Source organism: Cynocephalus volans, chromosome 10, assembly GCF_027409185.1.
Source record: "Cynocephalus volans isolate mCynVol1 chromosome 10, mCynVol1.pri, whole genome shotgun sequence".
NCBI classification, from domain to species: Eukaryota; Metazoa; Chordata; class Mammalia; order Dermoptera; family Cynocephalidae; genus Cynocephalus; species Cynocephalus volans.
The window spans coordinates 21441211-21465332 of record NC_084469.1 but is presented as its reverse complement, the minus strand read 5'-3'; the positions used below and the strand labels follow the sequence as shown (position 1 = coordinate 21465332).

Genomic DNA, 24122 nt, shown 5'->3' with positions numbered 1-24122 from the left:
TGTGGGTATACACTATAAATATGTGCAGTTCATTATATGTCAATGATACCTCAATAAAATTGTTTTTTAAAAAATACCTAAGTGGTTGAAATGATTTTTTAAAAACAGTCCATTAATTCTTTCATTTATTATAAATTCTAAGAATTAGATTGAACTACCATAGGCTTCATGCCTGGATCATATATGTTAATCCTGTTGAAAATACTGCTAGCTTTCATCAAAAGTGACTACAAAAAGTAGGCAGTGCCCCTTATACAAAGCCCATATTATTTCCACTTAGGAACTGATGTGTTTTCTCCTTTTCAATAATGAAATCTATATAACTGAGTGTATTTCTTTGGATTCTGGCAACTTAAATATTAATAGTGATTCTTATGTCTGCTGTATTTACATTCTTTTTTTCTAGATTCTAATTTTTCACTTCAACTTTTATTTTACCATTTTTTCACTTCTATGTTGTTGCTTATCAGACAAATCTGACCATTGTTTATAATGTTTCTTATTACTCTATTTTTTGAAATATAATTCACATACCACAAAATTCAGCCTCTTAAAAGTATACTTTTCAGTTGTTTTTAGTATGTTCACAAGATTGTGCAAACATCACCCCTATCTAATTCTAGAACATTTTCATCATCCCACACCCAAAAAAACCCTGTGCCTATTAGCAATCAGTCCCTATTCTCCCCTTCCCCTAGTCCTTAGCAACCACTAACCTACTTTTAATCTGTATGGATTTGCCTTTCCTGGACTTTTCACATAAATGGAATCATATAATATGTGGCCTTCTGTGTCTGGATTCTTTGGCTTAACATAATGTTTTCCAAGTTCATGTTGTAATATATATTAGTACTTTTTTTATTTTTTGTGGTTGAATAATACTCCACCATATGTATATACCACATTTTGTTTATCCATTCATCAGCTAATGGATATGTGGATTGTTTCCACTATTTGGCTATAGAGAATAATGCTGCAATGAACATTGGTGTACAAATTTTTATGTTTATATGTTTTGTGTTTATACGTTATATGTTTTCAACTTTCTTGTGTCTATACCCAACAGTGGGTTTGCTGGTTCATATAGTAATTCTATGTTTAACTTTTTCAGGAGCTGCCTGTCTTCCAACAGTTCCAACAGCTCACCAGCAATGCATTAGGATTCCAATTTCTCCACATCTTCAACAAAACTTATTATTGTCCAGCTTTTTTGTGTATAGTCATCCTAGGTTGTGAAATGGTATCTCTTTGTCATTTTGATTTTCATTTCCCTAGTGACTAATGATGTTGAGCATTTCATGTGCCTATTATTCTATTTTAAATATATGTGTTTTTATTGAATTATCTACACTCACTCCTTTGAAAAGGAGGTTGGTTATAAATAATCAATAAATAATAAATGTTAACTTTCTTTCCTAATCTTTCTTAAAATTACACTGCACCTGAGGGAATGACTTCTAAGCTATAAAAGCTTTTTCATGGTTTTAAAATTAAATTCCTAAAAATAAAAAATGACATGATAGCATTAAATTAAGTGCATTTTATTTCATAAACAGAAGTTAATTAAAAGGGTAGCATACTATTAAAAATATTCCAGGGGAAAAACCTTTATAATCTGAAATATCAATTGTCCAAAGTGAAATGAGAAAACACGATCAAAAAACTAATAAAAAGTAAGACAAAAAGAGTATAAAAGAGAACTAATAAATAAATAAGACAAAACAAAAAAAAAGAGAGAAAACAGTAATCATTCATATCTTTTACCACACATACCATGACAGATTTATTACTTAAAAAAAAAAGTGAGTTGATATTCATCACTAAAAAAAGAGCTTACCATCTTCAATGGCATTTTTGATGGCACGAAGTCCATCTCTTATGGCATCCTTGATTTGTGTGAGAGTATGCTTATTTGGTCCTCTAACCAACAAGGTGACAGAGCGAGGGTTAACACAGTCCTCGATAAAAGTGAATTTTTCTTCACCCTAACGAATGACACAAGAAGATAGAACTTTAATACACTGTAGTTAATGTCAGTATGAAACTAAGACCTAGTTTATATTAGAATTCCAATCTTCACACGAATTTTTCTTATCAAGAAAATTTTTCTTATCTTTTAAACAAAGATATATTTTAAAGTAGTTAAGTTATATTTTAACTCCTCACAAACATTTAGGTAAATAAATTATAAAGTATTTCTTATGGATTAGTTAGACCTCAAAATGCAAAACATGAATTAAAAGGTTTAGCTTTAAAAAAAAAAAAGACAGGGTGGAGGGGTGAGAGCTTCAGCCACACCCCCCTATCATCTGCATACAGCCCAGTGATGACCACTGAGCCACCTTCAGAAGCACCCTGGGCACATGAGCTGGGGTGCTGGGGGACTGAGGGCCTCAGCCATGCCCCTCCTACATCTACATCCAGCCCAGCCATGACCGAGCTTCCACCAGAAGCCCCTTGGGCTCCTCTGCCGGAATGAGGGAGGTGCCACAGGCCTCAACCATGCCCCTTCTCTCCCCTTCCTGTTCTTCCATTCTATACCCCTGCCCCTTCCTCTCTCTCCGTCCATCCCAACTGCTCTGCAACATATTAGAAAGTAAATAATAATAATAAATAAATAAATAATTTTTAAAAAGGCTTAGTTGTTACTTTATAGCCCCTGTTCACAGAAATACTCACTAACATATACTCATATACAAGACCAGCATGTCCCAAGCAATCTACAGTGAGATCTTCAAGAGAATTCACAGCCAATCCACCACAAGCAAGAGAGAGTCTGAAATTACATATTTGTCACAGTAGCTTTGGTTATGGAAAACATAAAGACTAATTTCTTAAAGATGAAAAGATATCTAACACAGAAGACTGTCTTGTCACTGTACTATATTGTCATTTGGGGTTTTTGGGTTTTTTTTAAATGGAAAATAAAATTGTATATATTTATCACATACAACATGATGTTCTCAAATATATACACACTGTGGAAAGGATAAATCAAGCCAATTAACATATGCATTACCTCACATAGTTATTTTTGTAGTGAGAACACTTAAAATCTACTCTCAGCATTTTCGAAGAATATAATATATTGTTATTAACTATAGCCACCATGTTGTATAACAGCTCTCTTGAACTCATTCCTCCTATTGAATCAAAATTTTGTAACCTTTAACCAACATTTCCCCATACCACCTCCCCTGTCTCACTGCCCAAGCCCCTGGTAACACCACCATGCTACTATCTACTTGCATAAATTCAACTTTTTTCGATTCCATATATAAGTGAGATGAAGCAGTACTGCACTTGGTTTATGTTTTAAGAATATGAAAATCTTCCTTGTACGTCAACAAAGCTCTGAAGTATGTTAACAACCTTGATTTTTGACAGTTCAATTATTTACTGAAACTAAGAACAAAATTTGGAATTTACAGGCTATTTTGCTTAATGAAATTTACATATAAGCTAAAAGAAATACACATGAGATCATTTCAATTTAATCTGTTTAAAACTTTGGATACATAGTTATCTGTAAGCTTACCTTTCCATATTTCTTCTTTTTGCTCTGCGAAGAGCTATTATTCCATGTTTTGCAAGAGCATCTAAGGAAAATGGATCAATTCCCTATAATCAAATTAATGTAAAAGTTATAAGCATGTGTTAAACAAATATTTCTCAAACTTTTTGGTCTCAGCACCACTGTACACTCTCAAAAATTATTAACATTGTTTCTTGGCCCTTTGACTGAGATTATGTATAGTATCTGTTCTTATCGGTTTAATATCTGAAATGTCTTCTATTTGAGGATTCAATTTTAAATGGGTTTTTGGTACAAGGAGATGGAGTACAGAGCTTGCTCTTTCCACTCCTTGCAGTCATCTGGTGTTGCCCCCTTGGGGGTAACTATCAGTTACTGCCCCAAGTGCTGATGTAACAAGCTCTCACTCCGTCTCCCTACTCCCAAACTCAAGCTATTATTTGGTTCTCAGATAGTATATAAGATGTTACACTGATAAGCGCAAAAACTAAAAAAAAAAAAAAAAAAGTTAAGAACTCAAAGAAATTTGTTTATGTAAGCTGTATCTATATTTATTATTTTATAAATTAAAACTGAGAAAATTTTAAGATATTAATCCACCAAAAATAATAATAAATCCTTGTGTTACAATATATATAACATTTTTAATGAAAATTTACTATACTTTCCAAAACAAAAATATATATAGTGAGGGCAGTAACACTGTTTTTGGCAAATCTCTTTAATGTCTGTCTTAATAGAAGACAGGTGGATTCTCATATCTTCTTCTGCATTCAGTCTGGTATGATATGTTGTTTTGGTTCAAATATATGAAGAAAATCTTGATCACACAGATAAATATTAGAAAGGAGAAATATTTTAATAGCCTTTTCAGGTCACTGATTATTCTTCTTTGATAATATACTAAAACGCAACAAGTAGTAGTTTCTCAAAGGTTAATTTCAATATGGAATATGGAACACGGAACCATGTCACTTAACTTTTCATATTCTCTCACATTAAAATCCACTGATCTATCTTGTACTTTGAATGTATTATTTATCCGTGCATAATTTTGTAATATTATGCATTTTTTTACTTGGTTAGTAAATATTGGTTCACTGAATTAGGTAAAGTTTCCAAATGTTGACACATTTCATGGTTATATAATATCAAAAAAATCATACTTGTTAATCACTATTACTATTGCTTTTACATCATCATTATAAATGTCAACATAATGTTAAAGGTATTATTATGATAATAATGAAAAAAGTTTTCACCTCTGAGACTCCCTGAAAGGGTCTTAGGGACTCCTAGGGGTCCACAGACCACACTTTGAGAAATGCTGAAGACCATTTGCAAATAATTAAAATCTAAACTAACTTTCTCACCTTTTGATTAATGACAACAAATCCTTTATTGGACTGAGCACAAACATTGTCTTTGAGGTCTATTATTTTTTGTACTCTATCTTCAATAAATTTTCTTTCAGCTTTTACCAATTTCTCTTTTTCTTCTGCAGTCTTATAAAAGAAACCAGAGTTCACCTCTCTAAAAGATAATAAAAAACAAGCTAGTAAAGGCAGGGAGAAAAAAGAGGAAAAAGAAGGAGTCTACACTAAACATCTGGGAAGACAGAAAGAAATTAAAAAGCACTTTTAGGAAAAACAACTTCAAAAGTTATAAAGAGAAACTAACACATACGTTTTCTCGTATTCCAGTGATACATTGCAAATAAGGATAAATGCATTTTCTACTCGCTTCTTCATATTTGGATGACGGGCACCATGATCCAAAACTAATCCTCTGATCAACCTATTAAAAATATATAATGTTTCCGACTTTGAAAATACATTCTAAACTTTCATATAAAATTAGAATTATGCTTTTCAATGTTGCAATAAAACTTCCAGGGCACACGTTGTTCCCTTGCACCAACTTTAAACCTAACGTACACAGTAATTAACACAATTAAGAAAGAGAATCTACTTGACCACAGTGTGACTGTGAAGTCCCAATGAAAAGTCAAAGCAGATTTATCCTCTAAATTATGAGGATCAAAATATGACACAGCTGATCAAGTAATAAAAGGTAGGAGACTGGCCGGTTAGTTCAGTTGGTTAGAATGTGATGTTATAACACAAAGATCAGATCCCAAAACTAGCCACCAAAAAAAAAAAAGTAATAAAAGGTAGGTAAACAATGAGTTTGTTAGGAACCATTTGTTCAAAATAATTATATGGAACAACTAAAAATTGTTAACCTAAATGCCCAACAATAGGGATTGTTCAGCAAGTAATGACTCAACTATTTAATAGTCATAAAACTATTAATAACATGGAAAAATATTTACAGAATGATAAGCACAGAATGACAAATTGTATATAATGCATGATTATAACTATTCTTTTAAAAAATAAGGATTTTGGCATTAAAAAGGAGAAACAGAAGAAATTTAAGAATAGGGTTAGCCTTGGGTGACAGGACTCCAGATGGTTTGGTGCGGCGGGGGGCAGGGTGTGCTTATTTTCTTGTTATCCAAATATTCTTTCAAGAGCAAATATTTTTATAACTTTGTAAAATATATTTACACATATTTAGGGAATGCATTTCTACTTAGGAATCTTTTATAATCAATGTCTGATATACACTAAAGAAATAATTTTTTAAATTGTTTAATGTAAGTTTTCAAAATTTGAATCTAACTAGATTACTACTCCAACTCTTAACTGAATGTGAAGACATTTTATTTAGAAGAACCAAGCAAACTATATATTAAATATTCTTCACTTTTCAAGCCTCTGTCACTCTTCTTCCCTTCTCTCAGCAAATGACCTTACTCCTTCAAGAAAATAGAAATACTGTTCCATCACTACCTCTTACTAATCCACTTGCACTTGAACCTGAACCTCCTACTGATACTACAAATGAATTACCTACCCTTCTACTTGTATACTAGATTCCATTTCCCCTCTCTGCTCCTACATTCCCCCCTATTCCCCCATATCAATTTTTCTTGCCTATAGGAGCATCCTCATCAGTATACAAACTTGCTGTGATAATTCTCACCTTTAAAACAAAGAATTCTAACTCAGCTCCATTCCCACATTTCCTTCTAGCTTCTGCCCCATTCCTCTGTTCTCTTTACAGCTAAACTCTTCTTGAGTTGTCTACATTTGCATTCCTACTTCTTCCTTTACCATTCTCTCTTGAGCCCACATTCAATCTGATTTTCATTTCCACCTCTTCACTGAATCAACTCTCATTAAAGCCACCAAAAAACTGTTTTCCAAGTATAACAATCAGTTCTCAGTTTACAACTTAACCTTTCAGCAGCATATGACACAGTTGATTATTTTCTTCTTTTTGAAACATTTTCTTCTCTTGGCTTCTGGGGTACTACTCTCTCTTGTCTTTCCTACCTCATTGACAATCACTACCCCTTCTCAGTCTACTCCTTATCTTCAGACTCTACACATTGGAGTTCTCAGAGCTGATCCTTAAACTTCACCTTTTCTCTATGTATATTTACTTCTCAAATGAGCTCATTAAGTTTCACAGCTTTGAATCATCTATACATTGATAATTCTCAGATCCATAATTCCAGCCCAGACCTCTATTATAAAATCCAGGCACATCTCTCTAACTCCCTACTCAACATCTCCATATGGATACCTAATAGGCATCTGTAACCTAACATTCCCCAAATTGAACACTTGACTTCTTTCCTCAAACCTGCTCACCTCAGTCTTCTCCATCCCAAGAAATGGTGTCTCCACTTTTCCAGCTGACTGTGTAAACACCCAAGATACATCCTTGACTCCTCAGTTTATGTCATGTTTCATGTCCAAACATCAACAAATCCTATTGCCCCTTCCTTCTAAGTATACCCTGATCTAAACCATTCTCATTTATCATCTGTACTATAATAACAGGTCTCCTTTTTCTGTCCTTGCACTTCCCTCATCTCCCAACTTGCTCTACAGTATATTCTCCATATAACAACCACAGATATCCTTCCAGAATATAAATAAAGAGCTTGTTACCCTCAGCAATGGTAGGCTAATTTGGACCAACCCTAATACCAAAAACAATTAAAATTCTGGGTTAATAACAAAACCTTAATAATATTAGAGAGCTACAAGATAGTAAAGAACTACTAGGCCAAAACTGAAAATAAGACAGGAACCCGAAGAAGTAAGTAGTGAACTGCAGATACTTTTATCTTAAAGTCATTTGACAATCCAAGCAAATCTGAACTTTGGTTTCAATGACTTCACAATGAGAAGAGGACAGAATTAAAAGCCAGGGTTCATACAAGGTAGAGAGTCTAATAGGAGACCCTCTTCACATTAAGCTGGAACCCATATATATAAAGGGTTCCATATATTCACATCCATGAAACATACTCAGGTTTGTATAGAAAGATAGAAATAATCAGCTCTCACATGGGCTTGAAGTCAGAATTCACATCACACAGATAGTCCAAAAAACCTCAAGCTGTGAATTTAGTTTAAAGTAGTCCCTAGGCTCCTTGCAGCAGCAAATACATAACCTCTCTGAAGAAAGACACCTTCATCCTAGGTCTCAAATTATTTCTACAAATACTTTTTCAAGCATAATGAATGGCACATATGGAAACAAAGCCTGATGAGTGAGAACCATCAAAATACAATAACCCCAGAAACAGACAAGCCAAAACTTTAGATATTGTAATTATCAGACATGAACTATGCACTTTTCTCTTGATCCTGGGGGTCTCAGGAGGCAGGACCACATGTAGCCTCTGTCAGGAGTCCCCCATAGAAAGAGCCACACGCAGCCCTGCCAAGAGAGTGCAGCAAGGTGAGTTGCTCAGTGCACGCCTTGAGCTAGGGGCTGCCGCCTAGTGGGGTGGGCAACCAGAAACCAGACACAAAATTCCGGGGGTTAGCACACACACTAAGCAACTTTATTGTCTACAAGCATGTATTATATATGTTTTAGCCAGCTGTAAGTCCCTTCCACACCTCCCTGTCTCCTAGGTAACTCAACAGGAAATTTGTGGTTTGCAGTTAAGCCTTAGGAATTCTTGCTCACCCAGTCTATTTGCATTTCTGCTGATACAGTCTAAATCCCTCCATCTTTAACATGTGTTCTCCTTCATTTTCCTCCAGAACTATATACAAGGGGTTTTCAAAAAGTTCATGAAAAGATTCATAGTATCTTTTAATTCTATTTTTCCACAAACTTTCAACGTACCCTTGTATGTTTAAAGAAACTTTAAAAATGCAAGTTTGGAAAAAGTCTGCAAGGAATAGGAAATCATAAAAACTGACATGGCAGATTTAAGAAAGAACCAGACAGAACTTCCATAAATAAGTAAATTGAAAACATCCACACATACACATGTAGATACTAAAAATTCAAGGAGACAACAGACATTCACACGTCTAACAAAAGAATGTTACAATGTTTATAGCAGCACTATTCATAATGGCCAAAAATTGAAAACTACCTAAACTAAATGTTCATCAATGACAGAGTGAATAAACTGTGCTAAATTAACACGAGAAAATACTAAACAGCAAAGAGAATGAACTATCTACTAATACATGTAGCAATATGGATGAGCCTTACAAACAACACTGGATGAAAAAAATCATACACAAAAGAGTACCTATCTTATGGGTCCACTTTCACAAGTACAAAAAAGGTAATATTAACCTACGCTGTAGAAATCAGGTTGCTCTAGAAGAAATAATGGCTGAAAGGGAGCATAAGAAGGGCTTTTAAGGTACTGATAGTCTGTTTCTTGTGTGAGTGCTGATTATACAGACATATTGGCAAAATTCATCAAGCTCCACCATTATGATATGTACACTTTTCAGTGTATATTACACTTCAATAAAAAAAGTATTTTTTTAATTAAGGGGTTACTTTTAAAGCAGATTAGACATCGTTTAAGAGAAAATTAGGAAACAACAAAATAGATCACTAGAAATTATCCAGAACATAAAAGCCTAGATAGAAAATACATAGAGAACAGAATAAGAACTTCAACCATACATTTAACTGGGAAAGGAGAAGAAAGGGTTTGAAGAGATAATGGATGGAAAGTTTTCAGAACTAGATAAAAGACATCAATTCACAGACTCAAGAAGCCCAGAAAATATCAAGCAGAATAAACAAAAAAAAAGTCCATACCTAGACATACCATAGTAAAAATATAAAACACCAAAGACAAAGAGAAAAAAATTTAAAGCACCTGGGTAAATAAAGATTACTTTTAAAGAACTAACAGCTAATTTCTGAACAGTAATAACAGAAGACAGTGGAACAATACCTCCAATCAGCTGAAAGAAAATCACTGCCAACCTAGTTCAATACACAATGAAAGTATCAAAGAATGAAGATGAAATAAAGGCATTTTCATGTAAACAACTCAAAGCATGCCTCAAGCAAACTATCACTAAAGGAAACTTTAGGCAGAAGGAAAGTAATCCCAAGGAAGGCTGAGAAGTAGAAAGCTATATAAAGATGAACTTTAGGCAAATGGAAAGTAATCCCAAGGAAGGCTGAAATGTAAAAAGCTATGAAGAGTAAACCAAGTTGGAAATATGAGGATAAATCTCTACAGGCATTGTGTAAAACATAATAATGATATCAAGTGGGATTTTTAAAAACAATAACAATAATAACAAGGGTTGGGAGGGAGTAAATGGAGATACTACCCAGAACTAAGGTAAAGGTATTGATTAAGTTTAGACTTCTACAAGTTAAGCATCTGTGGTATTATTTATAGATTGATCATAAAAAAAAAAACTACAAAAAAGGTGTGAAACTTGCAACCTAGTAGAGGGGAAAATGAATGACAAAAATACTTAACAAATTGAAAAGAAGATCAAAAAAATTAAACATAGAAAAGTGGGGATAAATACAAAGTACAAAACAACATGACAGATTTAAAGTCAAATATATCCATAACTGTATTAAATTGTAATGGATTAAATGTTCCAGTTAAAATACAAATATTATCATCATTAATATTTTTAAATGTCTCTCTGACTCTGACAAAAAAAAATTATCTAAAACATAAGGAGAGAAAGATTGTAAAAACACGCACAAAGATATGACAAGCAAATACTAACTAAAAGAAAGCTGGTGCAACAGCTATGTCAATATAGGACAAATTACACTTTTATTTTTTTGTTTGTTTCTGAAAACAAGTCTTTATTTAAATAAGGGTTTAAATACATTACATAACATCAAAATTGAAGGAAAAGAAAAACGAAAAACCAGTTTGTTACTTCACATGGCAATGGGCAGCTGTTGCTAGTAAGTTGCAAGCTCTACAGCTAGCTACATGACTGATACATCACAAAATTTGTTCCCTTGTCAAAAGTTTAAGTCTGGTAAGATTGGCCTCACATTCTGGTGTTTGGATATCCCTTAGCTAGGATATGTCTGGTCAAAAGGAAGACCTTGGTGGCAAGCCAGATGTCTTATCACCTCACTAGAGGGAAGGTGGCCTCTCTAAGCTCTGCCTGCCTTGTCGGATGGAGACACCAGGGCATCTTTCTTTTACACCCAAAGGCTCCCTCTAGTGGTACAGTTGCTGTTGTTGCCTCACCCCAGCCTCTCCTCGCAGATTCATCCAGGGGTTGTTCAGGTGGTGATATTCTGTTAAGGTAGGGAACACTGTAGAGGGAGTCGAGGAGCGTCTTCTGGCCAGACATGGCCATCTGTAACCTTGGGGTTCTGGGCTTGGCCAAAACATCACGTTATCACTTTGTTTCAGGTTGGACACTGCCAGGCACCTACTGCTTGACCTCCGTTTAAATGAGGGACTTCAAGACTAGACAGCATGGCTCTTTTCAGTTTATTGCATGAAGGAGTTACACTAGTCCAAGTTAATAGTGGACCCCAAATGGTTACATTACACAAGCTGTGAGGTTTTTAAACTTGTGACAAGGGACAAAAGGGAAATTCTACTCGTTGCAAGGAAATCCTCACTTAAGCTTCAGTGAGCCACAAGCACTTAAAACCCATGAACCTTCAGCTGATCGTCCTTAGCCAGTCCAGTCTCTACAAGGGACTGGCATATATGTTCTTGCGCTGGTCACCCTGTAGCTGAATTACTTCTCCATATTCTGGATGCTCAATTACAGTACCATTGCAGGCAAACTTCTTAAACGCCTTCACTAGTTTCTTTTTTATCGTAATCATCAGCGATCCCTTGGACAGTAGTAAGGGTCTTCCTGCCGTTTCTCTGTTGAATTCTTATATGGATATAATCCTCAGTGCCAGCAGGAAGCAGGTCATCACCCTTACTTGCATCAGCAAAGGGGTCGAAAGAGTGGAGGTTCTGGATAGCGGACATACGATACGATTCCTTTTCCTCGGTGGAAACGGCCTGCGGAAGGCGGCGGTGGGAGAAGGCAGGCGGGGGGGACGGAGCGCCGGGAAGCGAGGGGGCTCGAGCGGGAGGTTGCTGAGTCTTCGGCGGCGGCTCAGTGACGGGGGCCCAAATTACACTTTTAAAACATTCCTAGAGAAAAGATGGTCACTCCATATTGGTACAAAAGTTCAATGCACCAGAAAAATATAATGCTTTTAAAAACAGTTTGCATCTCATAAGATAGTCTCAAAGTATATAAAGCAAAACTATAAGAAAATATAAACAAATCTACAATGATATTGAAAGATATTAACATATCTCTCTTGGTCATAGACAGAATAAAGAGTCAAAACGCCAATAAGGATATAGAAGGTCTGAATAACCAGATTAACACAACTGATCCCTTGATCCAACTGGACAAGTATATAAAATTGTACCTAGCAACTGCAGCTAACATTATTTTCAAGACATGAAACATTAACAAAAATTGACTATACACTCAGACATAAAACAAGTCTCAAAAAATTTCAAAAGAGTTAAATCTCATAGAACATATTCTTTAACCATAATGTAATTAAACTAGATATCATTAATAACTAAAATTTTTCCATATATTTTGAAATTAAGAAATATATTTCTAAGGGAAATTAGAACATATTTTAAACTAAATAGAAATTATAAAACTAACATCAAAACTTGAGTGATGCAATTGAATAGCACTTTGAGGAAAATTTAAGTCATTAAATTCTGTATTACAAAAGAAGGCTGAAAGTTAACAACTTAAGTACCTATCCCAAAAAGTAAATGCAGCAAATAAGTCTCCCCAAATCTCAAGAGTAAAGGAAATTAAATAATAAAGAGAAAGACACTATGAAACAAAAAACAAACAAACCTCTGACAGAACTCATCAAAAAAAAGAAATGAAGGCATAAATAACACCAGGAAAAACAGGGATATCATTATAGACCCTGCAAACAAGATCTTTTTTTACTTTTATTTGTTTCATAATTTCATGAGATTTTTGCAAATGGGATCTTTATGAACATTTTATGCCAAAAAATATATAAGCAAAATCGACAAATTCTTTGAAAATATTACTTACCAAAATGATTCCAAAAATAAGTAGAATACCTAACTAGCCCTATAACCATTAGGAAAATGGCATAAGTATCAAAAATCTTAATACAAAAACACTTCAAGACAAACAACCGGTCTTCTTCAAAATAATTATCAAGATAAACAATGAGGGGAAGAGAGAATCTATAAACTAACAAAGCCTTAAAAGACACAGCAATCAAATGCAGTAGGTAGACTGTGTTTGGATCCTAATCCAAACAAAACTAACTGAAAAAAAAATCTGAGATAATTGTTAAAATTGGAATACAAGTCAGATATATGATGATATTAATGAGCTATTAATATTTTAGATGTGATAATGTTTTGTGGATATTTTAAGTAAAATGGGGGCTTATATTTTATAGATAATCAAGTATTTACAGGTGAAATAGGATGCTGAATTTGCTTCAAAATAAACCAGTCTGGGTGGGGGAGGAAGGAGGGGTATAGTTGAAATAAGATTAGCTGTACATTGGAAACTGATATAAGTAACAGTTACGTGGGAGTTCCCTATTCTATTCTCTATTTACATACCTTTAGAATTTTTCATAATAGAAAAGTTTAAAAAGAGCAAAATCTAAAATCAACAGGGTACTACATAATCAGGCCCCTCTTACCTCTCTCCTACTACCTTCTTCTCTCACTGTGCTCTAGGGCACAATGGAACATCCCAAGCACACTTCTGCCTCAGGATTTTTTCAACTGTTTTTCCCTTTGCTTAGAACACTCTTCTTCCAGACATGCACATGGCTAGCTCCTTTATTCCTTCCAAGACCTCTTAGTTCTCTAATTTAGTTTCTTATCAGAATGGCCTTCCCTGGCCACTACAAAATCATACACGATTATTTAGTTTTTTAACTATCTGTTTCAATTAGAAATGTAAGCTTCTAGGGGAAACAAATTCTCTTTTGTTTACTCTTCACTCCCAGGACCTATAACAGTGACTGGCTCATGGCAAGTACCCAATTAATATATGTTTAATACTGAATAGATTGATGTTGAATAAAAGTAACTAATTAAATTAATGAAAAATATCTGAAGAGGACCAAATATTCTAGAAGCTATGTACTGTCAAAGTTTATGAAAGTTACTTTGTATCTGTTTCTGATTTATGCTTCATCGCCATGATTTCTACCATGAAGAGATCGATTGGGTAACCCGGTCTTCTAACAGCCAAAACAGAATCCACCACAGCCTGAAAGAGAAGTGAATGAGAACAATTAATTATTTTGACTACTAAAAGAAAACACTGGCCCAAGAAATCTATCACCAGAATAAACAGATATAGGGTTTCAGGCTTCAAAACACAGGTCAAGGTCAACGAGCGTCATTTTATTACGGACACTAATAACAGTCAATGCCAACAGATACTTTAGAGTCTAAAGGAACTACGGAGATCATCAGGTCCAAACTCTTTATTTCACAGAAAAGGAAACTAAGATAAGGCTTTAAGAAGTGACCATCTTGACATAAGATCTAACAGCTAGTAACAGAGACAGAACTAGAATTCAGGTCTGTTTAACTGCCATGCTACTGCTCTTTCTACCATACCAACACTACACAAATTTTTCTACCAGTGGAAACAGAGGAAATTTAATCTAAGGGAAGAGTTCAAATTTACTGGCTGTAATCACTTATAATTTTTAAGTCTCACGTTTCATCAAGAAAAGTTTCCATGTCATGCCACAATATATACACGTATTCAAATGTGAAAATAATGCTTTTCCCCAAAATTGTAAAGTAAAATTGACACTCCAGAAGATGTGTCTCATTTATTGTCACACATCCCCAGGGATACACAATTTAAGAATGATTGCACGACACATCCTTTTGCTTAGCTATGAAAATATGAAAATAATTGACTATAGAAATTAAAATATAGGGCTGGCCCGTGGCTCACTTGAGAGAGTGTGGTGCTGGTAACACCAAGGCCACGTGTTCAGATCGCTATATAGGGATGGCCGGTTAGCTCACTTGAGAGAGCCTGGTGCTGATCACACCAAATCCAGGGTTAAGATCCCCTTACTGGTCATCTTTTAAAAAGAAAAAAAACGAAAGAAATTAAGATATAGAGTATAAACACCCTAAAACATAAACAAAGCAAAAAAAAGAAAAGAAAACAAAAACACTATAGCTTAGAAAAGTTTACCTGAGGTAACACAATATTTGGTTCTGGAGCCTAATAGGAAATAAGACAGACGCCATTGGATAATGAGAATATCAGTGTTTCTTTAACTCCAAGAGAGAATGGGTGCCCTAACCAGATAGCATGAAGATTCTAGGCCACTTGACTACTCCAACAGCAGAAAACACAGTAGGGTCTTTCTTCTCACTCTGCTCAGCAAGAAATTATCTGATCTTAACATGATTTCCCACGTAGGAAGCAACTCAGGTGTTCAGTACATTTGGTATTTGTATTTCCCAAAATAAACTAGTAAGATGGCATTCTGCTTTGTAGGTCGATGTCTTGTGAATTTCATGGCTATGAATTCATCATTCCTGATACACTAAGATATTCAAGTTTCATAAACTGTAAAGCTGAGGAACAATAAAGGTATCATTGAACAATAGCTACCTGATCAAAGCCTTTTTAAAATACCTAGCCAATCTTGCTATTATAGTATATATATTCTACCTTTAGAAGTAAACAAAACAAATACGCATTTCTCAGATGAGAATACTATCAGACTAATATCATGGTTCATTAAAGTGGTAATCTTAAATACAAGGAACACTGCCAAAAATAAATTCCCCGTGTGTCACCTCGTATAGTAAAATACGGAACTCTAGGTTTAGAGACCCATATACTACCCCAAGGACTTCCATAGGAGATGGTCCACAGGCAGCCAATCCCCTCCCAACTTTCGAGCCACTTCAAAGAAGGCCTAAAATGACACTTTTGAAAAATTGCTAATACAAGGATACTTCAAAAAGTTCATGGAAAGATTCGTATTATTTTTAACTCTATTTTTCACAAACTTTTTGAAGTACCCTCGTGCTGTTCCGGCCAATCAAATCGAGTCCATAGGTAAGCCTATAAATGTTTGTCTTCTCTATTTTATTTTATGTTCAAAAGAACCACATGCAATACTTTATACTACAGGATAAAGAAAAATATCACCCTGTGTTAGGCTATATTCACTCTGAATGGAAAAGTTTAATCACATACCTCCATTAACACATCAGCCAGTTCAGCATGAACTTTAGTTCGTAGAGATGTTCTAGCCACATCTAAGAGGATTTCTCTTTTCATCTCCTTTTTTATTTTAACTTCCTCCAAAATTTCAAGTGCTTTTATCTTTGCAGCTTCAAATCCTTCTGCTATTATACTAGGGTGCAGACCCTGTTACATCAACATAAAATTATAAATTATAAAGCAAGTCACCCAAAGTAAAAGTAACCATCCTCTCCTATTAATAGGTCTGTCCAAAAATAATGTTATGCTCATTAATGCCACTAAATATTAATGTATGTGTGTAACTTATAAGTCATTTTTCAATGCTTCACATTTGAAACAATCTCAAACTTACAAAAAAGCTGCAAGTCTAATACAAAAAATTACAAAAATCCTTTTTATTTCCAAAAATTACGACTACATTGCTGTCATGTGATACCCTTCTGAATAGGCACAAAGGAAAGGACTCCTTTCAATGCAGAGGGAAAAAAACAGCATTGCTTTCCAGAAAAGTGGTAGACACTTTCACCAGGGGATCTAAATTAATTTAACATCACAATAATGGGACAGATAGGCATCATGTGCCTCCTGGCGCAACACATTCAGAAGAACAGCACTTCCATGGTATCCCGGCTAAAAATTCATAACCTGAGTTTAATTGTGAGGAAACAGACAAATCCAAATTGAGGGACGTTATACAAAATAACTGGTCGGTACTCCTTAAAAGTAGCAGTCTCATGAAGCACAAAAGGTGGCTCAGGAACTATTCCAGCTTAAAGAAGACTAAAGGAACACAACAACTGAATGCAATGCACAAGCCTAGATTTTTTTTTTTTTTATAAAGGACACCATTGGGACAAGTGGGGAAATTTGAACAAACTCTACAGATTAAATAATAGTAATGTACCGACGTGTCAATGTTAATATTAATTTCTTGTTTTTTATCATTATATTGTTGTTATATAAGAGAATTCCTGGCTTTAAGAAATACGAAAGTACTTCAAAAAGGTGGTGAAGAATGGTATTAAAAGATAATACAAATCTTTCCATGAACCTTTGGAAGTACCCTCATCTATATACATACATTGCACATGTATATGTATATACATAGGAGAGAGAGAGAAAGTGGGGCAAGGTAGAGGAGAGAAATGATGATACTTGGAGAATATGAGTAAAAAGTATAAAGGAATTCTTTGTAACATTCTTGCAACTTTTCTACAGGTCTGAAATTATGACCAAAAAATGTTTTTTTAAGAACAGAATTGTTTGTTCTGCAAAATAATACACAAACTTTGTGAAAGCTGGCACTAGGTTTAATTTATTCCCTCCCCTCCTTTCCTTTACATCAGTCCCATAATAACCTTTAAAAGTGGACATTTGGGGCCGAGCCCGTGGCACACTCAGGAGAGTGCTGCACTGGGAGTGCGGCGACGTTCCCACCGCGGGTTCAGATCCTATATAGGAATGGCCGGTGCACTCACTGGCTGAGTGCCCGTCAAGAAAAAGACAAAAAAAGAAAGTGGACATTTGTTGAGCATTTCTGCTGGGCACTACTCTAAAGGTTTTACATAAATTATTTAATTTAATCCTCTCAACAAAGAGAGGAAGTGCATGTTATTATTATTCCTGTTTCACAGATGAGACCAAGTCTTTTTTTTTTTTTTTTTTTTTGTCTTTTTCGTGACCAGTACTCAGCCAGTGAGTGCACTGGCCATTCCTATATAGGATCCGAACCCGCGGTGGGAGCGTCGCTGCGCTCCCAGCACCGCACTCTCCCGAGTGCGCCACGGGCTCAGCCCAGGAGAGACCACGTCTTAAAGGGATAATGTAACTTGCTTTAGATCACCAAGCTAGTGAGAAGTGAAGCCACAGTTTAAACCCACAAGACCTGACCCTACAGCTTGTGTCATGATCCTCGGTCTAGGACCTCACAGTCTCTCATTTGGACTACTGTGAGAGCTTCTGGTCTTGACTCCCTTAAAACTGTCTCCAAAATATTTAAATTACCAATCTGACCATATCAGTCATTAACACGTTGATAAGTTTGGTCTGTTCACAGGAGGATAAAGCGTAAGCTTCTTGGTTTGCATACTACATGCACTTAGTGACCCCACCTCTTTCTCCAGCCTGTTCTCCACATCCCTTTGACCTTCAGCAACACCAAACTGCCTGTAGCTCTATACAGTGCCTTGTTGCTTCTCCTTTGTGCCTTTGCTCATTAGTTCCTTCTGCCTTGAATGCCATTCTCCTCACTCCTTATTCTCTAACCTGGCTCAATCCTCCTCATCCTGAAGATTTAGCCCAGGCCTTACGTGCTCGAGAGAGCGCTTAGCTAGTGAACTGACTACTGCAGACTAGTTTAGGAACATCCCTCCCTCCTCACTGCCTCTATCATATCGTTTGCGTAGCTCTGTCACTGTACAGGCCACACAGTTTCATAATTATGCCGACGTCTGTCAGCATCTCACCCCTCCCAAACTGCTTTCTTCCTATACCAACCCTAATTTTGTTAGGTTCCTCTCTTCCACCTGTGCTTCAGAGGAAGCTGCCCCTATCCCTAGCTCAAGGAGTGAATCGTGATTAGTCAAGTCAATTCCCCTGTTACTGGTTTAGGATGGACATTAAGACTAAAGTTGGCCCAATCATATTAAAGGAAGGATTTATATTCCACAGTTGGGTGATGGCTTCCCGTGGCCCTCTCCGGCTGAGTGTTACTAAGGGAAGCAGGTAGTCCTGGCTTCCTCTGATAGTCTTGCACTCAGGACACAAATAAGCTTTAAGATAATAATTTTTCTCTGGTTATTTTTTATTTATTTATTTTTTAGTGGTTGGCCATTAAGGGAATCCGAACTCTTGACCTTGCTGTTCTCAGCCCCATATTCTCCCAACTGAGGTAACTGGCCAGGACTCCCGTTTTTTAAAGGTGAATAATTTGGTTTCAGCTTTATCCGTGGTATTCTCTTTCTTAGACCATTATTCATGGGTATCTGAGCAATTTTTTACCTCTTTATGTATCTGAAATATTTCATTTTCAAATGGGGTATATAATTCCAATAAAAGGCATTATTTTAGCAAAAAAAAAAAGTTCTATTGTTGTTTCCATTTATGACTGTCCAAAAATATCTTGATTAAAATTAGGTTTTACTTTCTAGAATTAAAACATTTTATGAGTAAAAAAATAACTTTCCATTCAAAATAAAGTGTGAATTCTGTGAAATTCCAATACCTCAGAAATGTAAAGATCAGCTTGTTTTAGTAACTCTCCAATAATTAGAACATTTGAAGTAGTACCATCTCCTGTGATGTCATCCTGAGCTGTTGCTACTTTTGCTATCAAGGAAGCTGTTGGGTGTTGAATTTGCTGGAAAAAGTAAGCAACAGATTAAAAAAGAGAGGATGAGATAAAGAAGTAGGCTACCAAAAACAAGATAACTAAGGGTCAACAGTAAAATTAAGAAATGAAATAAGATTCATTCTACAAGTTTACCAGTTTTATATTATCAATACTTAGTAAATGTCAAGTCCAAAATTTAAATATTCAGAAGTATGAGGTTTGAACATTTTATAAAAGTCTTTGCTTCAGAATGCAGTGACATTTCCAAAATAAGATTAAATCCTCCAATCTCAAAGATGAATACATCCACTAAGATTACAAAGTATTTTTTATTTTTCCATGATTACAAAGACTATAATGCTATGTCTTTAAAAGACATTATTAATTTGTAAGTGTCCCTAAGCTATTACTGTTCCTATACAAAGATTTGAAAACAGCCAAAAAACATTTTTTATTAAGTTTTAATTCAACAAGCATATCTCAAGACTGCAGTATTTATCCGACAGCCATGGCTTAAAGATACACAAGTTGTAATAAGTTCGTAATTAATGCTTATTAAGGTTTATTAAAGTTAACAGCATCAGCTCACCATTTCATGGAGCAGTACATTGCCATCTTTGGTGAGTTTGATGTCACCTGCACCAGAAACAAGCCTGTTCAGAGAATAGTGATGTTATTAATCTCACAGGGCAAGAGCCAAGCAAGGCACTCCCAATGTTTGCCACCCCACTATCCTTCATAGAGGGAACTGAGCTTGGAAAACTTCCATTGTACCACTGGGAAATACCATGGTAATTACCACCATTTGCAGCTCACGGAATCATTTCTCCCCAGACGGACTGCTATGGCAATTTCATTCCAAATGGAACATTTACAGCTTTAAAAATAAGTGCAGTTGATGGGTTATGAACAGTGCTTTGGTCAAAAAAGAGTACTTGGAAGTCTACAAAGCACAAATTTGCAAATCTCCTTTTCTTAAAATTTTGTTTCTTACTTTGGTAAATTCTATTATTTATTCAATCGCCCAACTTAGTTTCCCTCATCCCTCAAATTAATTAGATTACCAAATTCTGTCAATTATACAACCTAAATATCTCTTAATCTACCCCTTTCTCTCCATTTCTACTGTCATCATCACCTCTACCTTGAACTACTTAGACAGCATCCTGATATCTCCAAATTTTAATCTGCCCTCCACACTACATTAAATTATCTTTCTAAAAGGCAATGTGACTTAGTCAGTTCCATGATAAAAAAAAATCCTTCAATGATTTTTATGTTCTCCATCTTCAAGATAAAATCCAAATTAATTTAGTAATGACATACTTGACCTTTCCCAATCTGGCTTTTGTCTATCTACCCTGCCTCATCTACCACCTTCCCAGAAGCAAATCTTTTGGTTCTCTATTACACACCATGTTTTGTTTTCACTTATGTTGGATTTACACTATTGGACTTTCTTATCCCTGAAATTACCTAGGCCTTCTCTCCCTTCTCCAAGTAGTGAATGCTTTTTCTTTCTTTAAGACTCTGATCAAACATCATCTGTTATTCCAGAGGTTTTTCCTTCAACCCATCAGTAATTAGTCCCTTTCCTCAGCAGAATCATATGCACCTATATATAATTAGCACATCTGTCTCTACCACATCTCCTGAAGAACAGAAACTGTATCTTGGTCATTTCTGTGTTCCCAGCATCTAGTATTTAAGTGCCCTCTATTACCATTAATACTAATTTATTTTTCTTATTCCTGTGAGGATAGATGTATCTCTATTATTCCTTTCTGCCCTCACCACAGTCTCTTTCCCTCACTCTTGACTAACGAAAATGGTGCTTAATAGATTTTTGCTAAAAGGATGAATCAATTTGAAGAAGTAGGCACAGAGCTTTCAAGTAACTTAGGCCTAAGTACTCACAGCTAGAATTTTATGGAACTTGGATTTGAACCCATGACTACCTGGTTCCAAAGCCCATTCCCTTTCTACTACTGCCCACTGCCACACAAAAACAAAATTATGTCACAGAGTAATGGCCCGTGGCTCACTTGGGAGAGCATGGTGCTGACAACACCAAATCAAGGGTTAAGATCCCCTTACCGGTCATCTTTAAAAAAAAAAAAAAAAAAAAAAAGAACCTTAACGAAAGGGGCGGGGGGGGGGGGGGGAGTCACAGCTTAACACATGGGCCCTCGGGGAGGCTTTTATCGTCCTGCGCCACCACGTAGAGATGTCCTCAGGGCAGGAATGAGAATGAGGGAAACCAGGCCCACAGGAGCAACCGCATCGCTCTAACGACTTTGCGGAACGTCTGCCTCAGTGAGCGCCCCGACACCCAGTGATCGCCCAGCGACCTAACCACCGCTCCAACCGCCGCCTCACATTTTCAAGGTGCCCTTAGGGCCCAAATTGGTCCGCAGCACATCCTGCAGCCCTCGGGAGGCGCATATATTGACAGCCAAGGCCGCCTGGGCCCGCGCCACCTCAGCCTTGGAGTTCACCGCCTTTACCGCAGCCATCGACAGACGGTTGGGGCAAATAACGGGCCCAGCCGCGACTCTCACAGGAAACCCTACCGCCGCCGCGCCCCACTCTCCTCTGCCAATCATCGCCCAGGCAGGAAGTGACGTTCTCAGGCCTCGCCAGGACGGAAGCCAGAATGGCCTGTGATCTGGTCGCAAAGATGGCATCCTCCGCCTCTGCTCGGACTCCGGCAGGGAAGCGAGTGGTGAATCAGGACGAACTGCGACGGTTGATGAAGGAGAAGCAGCGTCAGAGCACTAACCGGAAACGGATAGAATCTCCATTCGCGAAGTACAACCGTTTGGGGCAGCTGAGTTGTGCCTTGTGTAACTTGCCGGTTAAGAGCGAGCTCCTGTGGCAGACTCATGTCCTGGGAAAGCAGCACCGAGAGAAAGTGGCCAGGCTGAAAGGCGCGAAGGAAGGCATCCAGGGTCCGTCGGTCAGTGTGGCGCCTCAGTCCGCCAAGCGGAAGGCACCGGATGCAGATGGCCGAGATGCGAAGAGAGCGAGGGCCCCCTCGGTGCCTCAGGTACTGCCTTCCACATCCGCTTTGTCCACCAACTGTGACAAAACAGGAAAGGAGTCCACTAGAGCGACTGCCAGTAAGCCTTCGGGACTCGGTTTACTCCCTGATTATGAAGACGAAGAGGAGGAGGAGGAGGAGGAAGAGGAGGAGGCTGGAGGAGAAGGAAAAGCGAGGGACGCCAACGAGCCACGCGACGCAGAGAACAAGGACCACTCACTTTCCTCCTTGCGGGAGGCAACGAATAGTGTGCTGCCACGCCATTGCCTTAATACAAAGCCTCCCAAGGCCCCCTTAATTCCTCATTCAGGGTCGATTGAGAAAGCAGAAATACATGAAAAAGTGGTGGAAAGAAGAGAAAACACCGCGGAAGCATTACCAGAAGGCTTTTTTGACGACCCTGAGGTAGATGCAAGAGTTCGGAAGGTTGATGCCCCAAAGGATCAGATGGACAAAGAGTGGGACGAATTTCAAAAAGCCATGAGGCAGGTCAACACTATTTCTGAAGCCATAGTTGCTGAAGAGGATGAAGAGGGACGGCTGGACCGCCAGATTGGGGAGATTGATGAACAGATAGAATGTTACCGTCGGGTAGAAAAGCTGTGGAATCGCCAGGATGAAATAAAAAATAAGCTTAAAAAGGTTCTGACCATACAAGAACTACAGAGAAAGGAAGAGGAGAATGCTGACAGCCATGATGAGGGAGAACTACAGGATTTGTTGTCTCAGGATTGGAGGGTGAAAGGGGCTTTGTTATAAGGTTTTAAAGACCCAAGATTTCTAACAGCCTCTGCTATTGTTTTAAAAATGTTGTCTCCTAACTGGATTGTTGAGATAAAATGAGCCAGTGAGCAAGAGCACTTTGAAAAATTGGTGTAAAATATTTCTGCAATACAGTTTTTGAAATTTTTTAAGAGTTATATACCAAAATGCCAGTTTTTCACACATTATCAGGCTTAACTGTATAATTTTGAGTTGTAAAATGTGTACATTATAAATATTGTACATATTTAAATATGTTTGCTTAAGTAATTCTGTTTTGAAATTTATAAATTAATAGAAGTCAGACCAACAGGCAAGCTTGTAGATGAATACTCCTTGTGCTATTTGGGATGTATATGTCTTTTTCTGACTCCTAAATTAAACTCAAAGTGTTGGGTTTTTGTGGCGTTTATTGTTTTGTTGTTTAGAATACTGCTCACAAACACATAAGTCATTTGAGGTTAATCAGTTCCCTATCTTAGTATTTTATTTTCAAAAACATGCTTTAGGAGACATCAAGAAATATATATACCAAACATAACCACCCTCCTTCAACCAAAGTTTCTCTTGCCTAGACCAGTAATTCAGATGGAGGTGCAATTGAGAACCACCTATGAACCTGTAAAAAAAATTCAAGTGCCTGAGCCGTACCCCTAGAGAGACTCATTAAGTCCGCAGTGAGACCCAGGCAACTGTATTATTTTTGAAAGCTCCAAGTTTATTCTAATATATGCTGAAGTTGGAAAGCAACTACCCTAAATCCAGAACCCATTTATATTTTGTGGGGGGGTTGCT

The 24122-nt window shown here is 36.7% G+C and overlaps 2 protein-coding genes, 1 non-coding gene and 1 pseudogene across 5 annotated transcripts in view; 2 read left to right on the top strand and 2 right to left on the bottom strand.

Annotated features, from left to right (window-relative positions):
* LOC134388060 (T-complex protein 1 subunit zeta-2) overlaps positions 1–22038 on the bottom strand; it is a 29603-nt gene extending 7565 nt beyond the window's left edge. The window contains exons 1-10 of one of the 3 annotated variants that reach the window (XM_063110803.1): positions 21902–22038; positions 20112–20175; positions 19415–19549; positions 16183–16356; positions 14105–14208; positions 5222–5332; positions 4909–5068; positions 3539–3621; positions 2680–2776; positions 1838–1985 (exon numbers count right to left, since the gene is read on the bottom strand). In XM_063110803.1, coding sequence (XP_062966873.1) covers positions 1838–1985; positions 2680–2776; positions 3539–3621; positions 4909–5068; positions 5222–5332; positions 14105–14208; positions 16183–16356; positions 19415–19549; positions 20112–20175; positions 21902–22038 — 1213 coding nt within the window. The remainder of the gene's footprint in view (positions 1–1837; positions 1986–2679; positions 2777–3538; positions 3622–4908; positions 5069–5221; positions 5333–14104; positions 14209–16182; positions 16357–19414; positions 19550–20111; positions 20176–21901) is intronic. The other 2 variants (XM_063110804.1, XM_063110805.1) reach the window with 2 other exon arrangements.
* LOC134389896 (U2 spliceosomal RNA) lies at positions 3722–3905 on the top strand. The gene has a single exon (XR_010024844.1). It is a non-coding gene; the product is annotated as a U2 spliceosomal RNA (small nuclear RNA).
* On the bottom strand, positions 11365–11966 carry LOC134388525 (eukaryotic translation initiation factor 1-like; annotated as a pseudogene).
* A 136-nt stretch (positions 22039–22174) lies between the features above and the next one.
* Positions 22175–23405, top strand: LOC134389367 (zinc finger protein 830-like). Its single transcript, XM_063112914.1, has one exon. It carries the CDS (start codon positions 22179–22181, stop codon positions 23322–23324), a length of 1146 nt encoding a protein of 381 aa, XP_062968984.1. The 5' UTR covers positions 22175–22178; the 3' UTR covers positions 23325–23405.
* Positions 23406–24122: the final 717 nt, after the last annotated feature.

Bases quoted from the DNA above. Each gene is read 5' to 3' on its own strand.
- LOC134389367 (XM_063112914.1), top strand. From the start codon at position 22,179: ATGGCCTGTGATCTGGTCGCAAAGATGGCATCCTCCGCCTCTGCTCGG.